General features: G+C 42.1%; 1 protein-coding gene across 1 annotated transcript in view; it reads right to left on the reverse strand.

Annotated features, from left to right (window-relative positions):
- The window catches only part of TCEA1 (transcription elongation factor A1), a 36,799-nt gene that overhangs the window by 24,611 nt on the left and 1,052 nt on the right, over positions 1-11,136 (reverse strand). The window contains exon 2 of the mRNA XM_017855297.1: positions 5,457-5,544. Within this exon, the coding sequence (XP_017710786.1) occupies positions 5,457-5,544 (88 nt within the window). The remainder of the gene's footprint in view (positions 1-5,456; positions 5,545-11,136) is intronic.

Below are 11,136 nucleotides of genomic sequence, written 5' to 3' on the forward strand. Positions count from 1 at the left end.
TTTTTTTGAGACAGAGTCTCGCTCTGTCGCCCAAGCTGGAGTGCAGTGGCGCGATCTCAGCTCACTGCAAGCTCCACCTCCCAGGTTCACGCCATTCTTCTGCCTCAGCCTCCCGAGTAGCTGGGACTACAGGCGCCCGCCACCACGCCTGGCTAATTTTTTGTATTTTTAGTAGAGAGGGGGTTTCACCATGTTGGTCAGGCTGGTCTCGATCTCCTCATCTCGTGATCCACCCACCTCAGACTCCCAAAGTGCTGGGATTACAGGCGTGAGTCACGGCGCCCAGACTTTTTTTTTTTTTTTTTTTTTTTTTGAGACAAAGTCTTGCTCTGTTACCCAGGCTGGAGTGCAGTGGTGCCATCTGGACTCACTGCAAGCTCCGCCTCCCAGGATCACGCCAGAGAATGACAGCTATCAACCAAAACTAGAGACAGAGAGAGAGTGAAAGAGAAAATGCTAGAAAAATCCTGTTTCGCAGGGCACGGTGGCTCACACCTATAATCCCAGCACTTTGGGAGGCCAAGACAGGCAATCACTTGAGGCCAGCAAATCCAGCCTGGGCAAAATGGTGAAACTCCATCTCTACTAAAAATACAAAAATTATCTGGGCGTGCTGGTGCCCGCCTGTAATCCCAGCTACTTGGGAGGCTGAGGCAGGAGAAGTGCTTGAACCCAGGAGGCAGAGGTTTCAGTGAGCCAAGACTGTACCACTGCACTCCAGCCTGGGTGACATAGCAAGACTCCAACAAAAAAAAAAAAAAAAAAAAAAAAAAAAAAAAAGAGAAAAAAAAAAAAAAAAAAAAAAACCTTGTTCCACTTAGATAGTGAGGTCCCCAGTGCGACAAATACCATGTTTGCTGATGAGTCGTGAGGCTACAAAATGGTGTGTTTCTCCCCAGAAATATCACCTCAGTATGAACATTTGGGAAGTTTTATAATTTTCCAGTCAACCTAATTCTTTCAATTGCTTCTGAGTAGCTTCTTACATTGGATTATCACTAAAATGGGTTCTTTCTAAAATAATCTTCATGATTACAATTAAGCTTTATCGCATTTAAGACAGCTGCAGTAACCCTTTTCAAAGACTGATTAAATCATCCACCATCCATAGATGTGACTTGCTGCAATGCTGCAAGAACATACTCCTTTGCCTTCTCTCCAAAACATAACCACTGTTAAACTTCACAAACAGGTGCCTGTGGGTAAGATGGTCATTAGTACCTTCTAAATTTAGTCAGTTCCTTTTGAAGTCTTAGTGATTTCCCCTGTATTCCCAAAATATTGATTCACACAGGTTTGTATACAATGACTTTTCATACAACAAAACTAGGATTTACTTTTCTTTATGTTTTCATTATGTAGAATAATGCCTGTCAGTGATAAACAAATGAGCAAACCAATGTTTAAAACCCATTTCTTTTTTTTTTTAAGACTCCAGCCTGAGCAACTGAGCAAGACTTTTCATAGTGGTGAACAGAGCAAGAGTTGTGCAGTGGTGCCATCATAGCTCATGCAGCTTTGAACTCCTGGGCTTAAGCAATCCTCCTGCCTCAGCCTCCTGAGTAACTAGGACTACAGGTGTATGCCACCATGCCCAGTTAATTTCAAAAATATTTTTTGGCCAGGTAAGCTGGCTCATGCCTGTAATCCCAGGAGTTCAACAACAGCCTGGACAAAATAGCGAGACCCGGGGTCACCAAACACGGTGGTATGCACCTGTGGTCCTAGCTACTTGGGAGGCTGAAGTGGGGGGCGGGCTTGAGACTGAAAAGTTGAGGCTGCAGAGAGCCTTGACTATGCCACTGCACTCTAGCCTGGGTAAAAGAGCAAGACTCTGTCTCCAAAAAACAGTCCAACAAACAAATAAACCTTTTGTTTTTGGTAGAGAAAGGGTCTATGTTCTCCAGGCTGGTCTCGAACTCCTGACCTCAAGTGATAATTCCGTCTTGGGCTTCTAAAGTGCATTAGCCACCGTGCCAGGCCCCAAAACCCATTTCTTTTCTTTTCTTTTTTTTTTTTTTTTTGAGACAGAGTCTCATTCTGTCACCCAGACTGGAATGCAGTGAAACAATCATGGCTCACTGCAGCCATGACCCCCAAGCTCAGGCAGTTCTCCTGCCTCAGCCTCCCAAGTAGCTGGGACCACAGGCATGTGCCATCACACCTGTCTAATGTTTTTTATTACTTGTAGAGACAGGGTCTCCCTATGTTGCTCAGGCTGGTCTCAAACTCCTGGGCTCAAGTGATCCCCCACCTTCGCCTCCCAAAAGTGCTGACATTACAGGTGTGAGTCACCACACCCAACCAAAAAACCCACTTCTTAAACACTTTGATTAAATGCTTTTGCCTCTCTGTGTCTGCAGCCAAATGCTACACAGAAACCAAGAACCAAGGGAAATTGCCCATACGGACTGAGAGAAACTTTTCCTCACTAGTTTCACTATTGCTGGTCCCACTTCCTACATTCTGATCCTTCTCAATCCTCTTGTATTTCTGTGGGGGGGGGGGCTGGGGGGCGTGTGTAGATAGATACCAATCAGTTACTTTATCAGACTTCATACACAGTAATTTTCTTTTGCAGACAGGTTCTATACCTACACGTCAAGCACGTAAAACTGATAAAAGACAACAAGAGGCTGGGCGCGGTGGCTCACGCCAGTAATCCCAGTAGTGTGAGAGGCCAAGGTTGGCGGATCACGTGAGGTCAGGAGTTTGACACCAGCCTGGCCAACATGACGAAACCCCATCTTTATTAAAAGTACAAAAATTAGCTGGGTGTGGTGACGTGCACCTCTAATCCCAGCTACTCGGGATGCTGAGACAGGAGAACCGCTTGAACCTGGGGGGCAGAGGTTGCAGTAAGCCAAGATTGTGCCACTGCATTCCAGCCTGGGCAACAGAGAGAGACTCCATCTCAAAAAAAAAAAAAAAAAAACAAGGCAGGGCATGGTGGCTCACACCTGTAATCCCAGCACTTTGGGAGGCCAAGGCGGGTGGATCACCTGAGGTCAGGAGTTTGAGACCACCTGACCAACATGGAGAAACCCCGTCCCTACTAAAAATACAAAATCAGCCGGGCGTGATGCACATGCCTGTAATCCCAGCTACTCGGGAGGCTGAGGCAGGAGAATCACTTGAACCCGGGAGGCAGAGGTTGCAGTGAGCCAAGATTGCGCCATTGGACTCCAGCCTGGGCAACAAGAGCAAAACTTCATCTCAAAAAAAAAACAAAATAGGCCGGGAGCAGTGGCTCAAGTCTGTAATCCCAGCCTTTGGGAGGTCAGGCGGGCAGATCATGAGGTCAGGAGATCAAGACCATCCTGGCTAACACGGTGAAATCCTGTCTCTACTAAAAAAACACACATGCAAAAAAACTAGCCGGGCATGGTGGCTGGCGCCTGTAATCCCAGCTACTCGAGTGGCTGAGGCAGAGGCAGAGCTTGCAGTGAGCCGAGATTGCGCCACTGCACTCCAGCCTGGGCGACAGAGTGAGACTCCGTCTCAAAAAATAATAATAATAATAATAATAATAAAATAAAATAATAAAGACAAAGATGAGAGACTGAGGAACTATTCCAGATTTAAGAAAACTAAACGGATATAATTTAGAAAAAATTGCATAAACTTTATTAACAACCACTGTTTAAGCCCACCTTTGACTTACCTTTTTTAATATAGTTAATATGTTTAATATATATATTTAATATAGTTAATACAAATACAAAAAACAGTGTACGAGACATTAACATAAACACGAGCAGTGCATGATCAATTTGGGGAAAATATTGAGAAACAAAGTTAAAATCGGCAGTAGCCTTAATGTCCTAAATACCTCAACACAGCTGGGCGCGGTTGCTTACGCCTATAATCCCAGCACTTTGGGAGGCCAACGCAGGTGGATCACCTGTGGTTGAGAGTTCGAGACTAGTCTCGCCAACATGGTGAAACGCCGTCTCTACTAAAAATATAAAAATTAGCCAAGTGTGGTGGTATACATCTATAATCCCAGCTACTCAGGAGGCTGAGGCAGGAGCATCATTTGAATTTAGGAGGTGGAGATTGCAGTGAGTCGAGATCACGCCATTCCAGCCTGGGTGACAGAGGAAGACTCTGTCTCAAAATAAAAAAGGCCAGGCACGGTAGCTCACGCCTGTAATCCCAGCACTTTGGGACACTGAGGAGAGTGGATCACCTGAGATCCGGAGTTCAAGACCAGCCTAGCCAACATGGCAAAACCCCATCTCTACTAAAAACACAAAAATTAGCCAGGTGTGGTGGGCGCCTGTAATACCAGCTACTTGGGAAGCTGAGGCAGGAGAATTGCTTTGAACCTGGGAGGTGGAGGTTGCAGTGAGCTGAGATCGCACCACTGCACTCCAGCATGGGCGGCAGAGCCAGACTGTGTCTCAAAAAGGTATGTGGGCCCCTCCCCACCAGAATTCCTGATTCAGTAGTTACAGGATGAGGCCTGAGAATCTGTTATTTCTAACAAGCTGTCAGGTTCTCTCCTCTTCCAGGGACCGCACTTTCGAGAACCATTGCATTAAATCACTGTTGACAGTTAACCTACCAGGTTCCCAAGAACAGAGGAACGATTTGTATTTAACCAACTATGCGTATGGCAACATGTCCAATACTGCATAGTTCATGATATGTAATAGGAAAGAACACATGCAAAGGCCTCATAGGAGGTGAGGGACAATCTGAACTCTTCGTTAACGAACTTCACATTTTAAGTTCTTATAACAAATTGATATATATTTTTTTTAATTTAAGGTCTCACTCCATTGCTCAGGTTGGAGTGCAGTGGCATAATCTTGGCTCACTGCAACCTCTGCCTCCTGGGTTCCAGCAATTCTCCCACCTCAGCCTCCCAAGTAGCTGGGACTACAGACACATGCTGCCATACCTGGCTAATTTTTTTTTTTTTGGTAGAGAAAGGGTTTCACCATGTTGGCCAGGTTGGTCTCGAACTCCTAACCTCAAGTGATCCTCCCACCTCAGCTTCCCAAAGTGCTAGGATTACAGGCGTGAGCCACTGTGCCTGGCCACAAATTGCTAAATTCGAAAGGAAGAAAAAAAGCATGCAAAGGAGAATGAGATCAAGGGCCAAAATAAATCTAAAAAAGAAATGTGGTAAATAGAGGAAGTAATCATTTGAATCTCTAATTACTACCTCTATTATCAATTCTATCAGTGCCTACCCCAGCAATCCCATTCAATTAAACTTGTTAAGTACAATATAAATAACTAATTTATTCAATGTCTTCTACCTCTCAAATGTTCAAGAAATCTGAAAAAAAATTAGAATACTTGGCTATATACATTTACTAATTCCATTTGATTAGAAAACAAAAAAAAAGGAGTGTAGGATAGGGGAACATTAGATGGGGGAATTGATGCAGGAAGTAAAACTATGACTTTCAATATAAATAAATGTCTATATTGTGAAGTACCTTTCTTCTCTTGCTTCAGGGCTGTTCTGCGATGTAATTGCAGGTTCTTTTTTCTTTTCATCAAGGTCTTTCTCAGTTGATGGCCCATCTGAAAATTATGAAAACTCTTAAGTTGCTAGCATTCGTAAAAACTAAAATACTGCATGTTAACAGGCTATTTGCACAACAACATGAACTAAAACTCTAAGTTTCCTACAAGTAGATGAAGTTTGATGAAGCTATTAGCATATGTACTGTTTTTCACAATGCAAGTTCAGTCAACACTCCCAAATAAATTCCCTCATTTGGTGGGAACTACAAATTCATATGCCATGGGAACCTAAAGGGAGGAAAGTATATGGAACAAAGAGATGGGAAGAATATGGAAATATCTGCACTGCTACTTTAAAAATGAAAGCACAGGCCAGTGAAGTGGCTCACACCTGTAATTCCAGCATTTTGGGAGGCTGTGGATCACTTGAGCTCATGAGTCTGAGACCAGCCTGGGCAACATGATGAAACATACCAAAATTAGCTGGGCTTGGTGGTGCACACCTGTAGTCCCGGCTACTCAGGAGGCTGAGGTGGGAGGATGGCTTCTGCCCAGCAGGTGGAGGCTGCAGTGAGCCAAGATCACGCCACTGCATGCCAACCTGGGTGACAGAGCCAGACCTTGTCTCAAAATAAAGCCAAATAAAATAAAAATAAAACCATAAAGCATACACAGCAATATCGTTTTAATAAATTTCCATACAGTTAGAAAATTTAAGGTGGTATCCAAAATATAAATATTTCTGGTATGGGTAAACAAAAAACACTTTCATAGAAAATACCTCAGGATGAGTAAGATCTACCCAGCACCTTCTCTATCTTAAATTATCTATAAAATAATACAGAGTACACAAGTTTTAAGACCTAAAGAGGTGGCTGGGCACGGTGGCTCATGCCTGTAATCCCAGCACTTTGGGAGGCCACAGCAGGCAGATCACGAGGTCAGGAGATTGAGATCATCCTGGTTAACATGGTGAAACCCCGTCTCTACTAAAAAAATACAAAAACTTAGCCAGGCGTGGTGGCACGCACCAGTAGTCCCAGCTACTCAGGAGGCTGAGGCAGGAGAATCGCTTGAACCTGGGAGGCGGAGGTTGCAGTGAGCCGACATCGTGCCACTGTACTCCAGCCTGGGCGACAGAGAGAAACTCTGTCTCAAAAAAAAAAAAAAAAAAAAAAAAGGAAAGCAATGAGATATTATGAAATAATGTACATAAAATAGGTTGAGTCAGTGCAATATTTTAACAGCCAAAAGAAACATTCACTTTTAAATCAATCAACACAGCCTTAAAATTTAAAACTGGTGCCTGCCTGGGGCTGGATGTGGTGGCTCACACCTGTAAACCCAATACTTTGGGAGGCTGAGGCAGGTGGATCACTTGAGATCAGGAGATCGAGACCAGTCTAGTCAATATGGTGAAACCTTGTCTCTACTAAAAATACAAAAATTAACTGGGCATGGTGGTGCAGACTTGCAATCCCAGCTGAGGCTGAGGCCAGAGAATCATTTGAACCTGGGAGGAGGAAGTTGCAGTGAGCCGATATTGTGCCACTGCACTCCAGCCTGGGTGACAGAATGAGACTCTGTCTCAAAAAAAAAAAAAATCGGTGCATGCCTGTAGTCCCAGCCACTCAGGAAGCTCAGGCAGGAGGAACGTTTGAGCCCAGGAATTTGAGGCTGTAATGAGCTATAACTGCACCACTGCACACCAGTCTGGATGACAGAGTGATACCCTGTCTCAAAAAAACAAAACAAAAACAAAACACACAGCCTTGAAGCCAAGTTCAGAAAACGTTTGGGTCTAACGTATAAAGTACACCAGTTAACTACGTTTTGCTCCCTACATAAGCAATAAAGGCTACATAAAGAATTTTTTCAATTCTTCACATCTCTCTGTATAGAATATAGAAGAAACTATATCCAACTGGATAGCAGGATCACCTAGGGAGCCTTTAAACATATCCTCATGCCAAGCTCCAAACCAGATCCATTCAATCCAAATCTCTGGCAGTGAGGCGCAAGCATCATTATTTTTTAAAGTTCCTTAGACAACTCTAATATATAGTTATCTGGATGAGAATCACTGATAAGAGAAAGGTTCAAATCACAACTGGAGAACTCATCTTGTAAAGTTGAAGTCTGTCAGACCTAAAATACAATTCAAGCCCTCTGATAAAACATGCACATACACTTTAGTTTTCACATAATTTTACTGCTCCTTGTTATTCTCAATAGTTACCTTGAAGGCTCAAATCCCAAAGATGCTATAGTATTGTCACCCTGAAAACGGAAGTAATAATGACACATGGCAAGGACTAACAAGTGGTCCAAAAGTAATAGGGTAGAAAGCATTTAAAAGGGAAAACTGATGTAACAATTAAATATGATCCAGCAAGGATCCCATGCTGCCAAAGGGACACAGAACTATCTCACATACTGCTCTGGCACAGTGAATTAGTACAATCCTTTTGGAAAGCACAGCAGTAACAGGCATGAACAGCCTCAGAAGCATCTCTAATATCTGATATGGTGTTGTGGGCAACACAGCCCAGCTAGCAGGGAAGGAAGTGCTCCAGCTCTGGACTCCAGCTGTCTGCAATCAAGTCCCAGCTTGGCTATTCACCACTGTTTCAACTGTGTGCAAGGTATTTAACTGCTCAATGCCTCAGATTCCTCATCATAAAATGGAGATTACAATAACACCTACCAAATTGGATTGTTGTGAGGATTAAATGTATTAATACAGGTCAATGCTTGGCATATCTTAAGTATTCAAAAATGTGCTACCTAGTAGCAGTAGTAGTAAATGTAGAAATCTAGCTAACAATGTAAAGAAAAAGCTTTAGGCAGAAAGATGTACATCAAGACATTAGTTACAACCGCCACAAAGTTAAAAACAGTAACAAATTTAACAACAGGCAAGTGATCAACTAAAATATACTATAGTCAACTGAATAAATTATTCTGAAACCAACAAAAATAGTAGTTATGATAGAAAAACAAAGTATCTTCATTAAAAAAGGTAATATAAATTAAGTATCCACACAGCATAGGTAAAATTATAGTAGGGGTAAAATTTATGCAAATTAAATTTGAATAGTAATGTATTACAATCCATTGTACAGAAAAGGAACCTGCAAGTCTACACTAACAGATAAACAGCTAAGGGAAAAAAGAAGGTTGTTGTTATTTTTTTTTTTTTGAAATGGAATCTCACTCTGTTGCCCGGGCTAGAGTGCAGTGGTGTGATCTTGGCTCAGTGCAAGCTCTGCCTCCTGGGTTCACACCATTCTCCTGCCTCAGCCTCGAGAGTAGCTGGGACTACAGGCGCTCACCACCACACCCGGCTAATTTTTCTGTATTTTTTTAGTAGAGACAGGGTTTCACTGTGTTAACCAGGGTGGTCTCGATCTCCTGACCTCGCGATCCGCCCGCCTCAGCCTCCCAAAGTGCTGAGATTACAGGCATGAGCCACCGTGCCCGGCCAGAAGGTTCTTCTTCTAAAGAATGATGATTTTATAAGTACTGAAGCAGAGGAGTCAGAAAAATCACAATTTTGCAACTACCACTACAAAGACTGGTTTGAGCAAAAAAATCAACAGATCCTAAATTGGGAGGGGAGGAGAAAGATCTGTTAAGGTGTAAGACAGTTTCAGGATCTTAAAAGTGTCTCCCACAGAATGGCTTATTAGCTACAAGAGGAAAAACAATACACTATACAGTGTAGCTTTGACTGGATTCTCAAAATTACCATCAATGACTCTGGATATGATACCTTGAGAAGGACATAACATGCTTACATAGTATTCCAACTGTGAATGTACAACCTGATCTAATCAGGAGAAAAAAGCAGGTATACCTCAAATATGGAATATGCTATTAAAAACAAAGGATGGGCCAAGTGCGATGGCTCACGCCTATAAATCTAACACTTTGGGAGGCCGAGACAGGTTGGATCGCTTGAACCCAAGAGTCTAAGACCAGTCTGGGCAACATAGTGAGACTCTGTCTCAAATAAATAAATAAATAAATAAATAAATAAATAAATAAATAAATAAATAACAAAGGAGGGCAGTGGCAGATGCCTACACCTACAGTTCCAGCTACTCAGGAGTCTGAAGTGGAGGACTGCTTGAACCTAGGAGCTGGAGGTTAGCCTAGGCAACATAGCAAGACCCCTATCTCCACATGAAACAAAAAAAGTGGTGGGGAAGGCGGGGGATAGGGGAATAAACCTGCTTCAAAGATCCAACTTAAAAATGTGGGAAATTCTACCTTGAATATATTTCTTACTTTACTTTTAAACCAAAATCCAATTATACTTTGCATTCATTACAACTGGTCATTTTCTGCATATTGTATAACGTATCCAAGTTCCATTTTTTTAAGCTCATTATGAATTTGATAAAAATCTCACTTTGCATAATTTGATAAAATACTTTGCATGAAAGTGAGTATTTTAAAATACACATTAGTGATAGTTACATGAATGTATACATAGGATAAAATTGCTCAGAAGGACACATGTCCCCACACATACACGCCCCCACATATACATTAGTGTCAGTAAAAACGGATGAAATCTGAATAAGGTCTGTAGATTGTATCAATGTCAATTTCCTGGTTGAGATTCTGTATATGAGAGTTATGCAATATTACCACAGGAGGAAGCTGGATAAAGGGTACATGAGACCTTTCTGTACTTTTTTTTTTGGTAATCTTCTGTGAGTCACTTATGTCAAAATAAAAAGTTAAACTCCACATGTTCAGGAGGCATACATACTTTCCTCTATAGGAAATAACCTTGTTTCTTTTATCCCTACTTGAGGCAGGGGACCAGGAATGAGGGGGAAAGGGCAGGATATATACATACACATACATAAAATTTTAAAGCATGGCCCACAAGTAATTTTTTTTTATTGAGTTTGTGCAATTAATGTGAAAGACAAAATTGCATTTAATTTTCTTTCCTTTCAAATTTTACTTTTAGGAAATATATCAACAAAAAATTGACAACCCCAAAATAAGATTTAAGGGGAGGGAATTCATATTTGTTGGGCTAGGACCCTATGTACATTTCCTACAGAGGTGATAATTGATAGTGAAATATCACAGACCAAAAACAAAGAAAAAGTAAAATCATGAACCCAAGTAAAAGGTTGGTCTTCAAATGAGAAAGGAACATTTCTGCCTTGGGGAAAACAAAGGAGAAGGTGTACTTGTATTCTTCAAAATGTCAATTCCATAAAAGATAAAGAAAAGCTTAAGAATGATTTCAAATTAGAAAACTAGCTATGTGAGGCCGGACTCGGTGGCTCACGCCTGTAATCCCAGCGCTTTGGGAGGCTGAGGCAGGCACATCACGAGGTCAGGTAATTGAGACCACCCTGGCTAACACGGTGAAACCCCATCTCTACTAAAAATACAAAAAATTAGCAGGGTGTGGTGGCGGGCACCTGTAGTCCCAGCTATTTGGAAGGCTGAGGAAGAAGTATGGCATGAACCCGGGAGGCGGAGCTTGCAGTAAGCCAAGATCGCGCCACTGCACTCCAGCCTGGGCAACAGAGTGAGACTCCATCTCAAAAAAAAAAAAAAAAAAAAAAATTGACTTGGAGATCTTAAATGGGATTTTTTCTTGGTGGGAAAAAT

The sequence above is a fragment of the Rhinopithecus bieti genome, unplaced genomic scaffold (genome assembly GCF_001698545.2).
Source record: "Rhinopithecus bieti isolate Rb0 unplaced genomic scaffold, ASM169854v2 scaffold_40655, whole genome shotgun sequence".
NCBI classification, from domain to species: domain Eukaryota; kingdom Metazoa; phylum Chordata; class Mammalia; order Primates; family Cercopithecidae; genus Rhinopithecus; species Rhinopithecus bieti.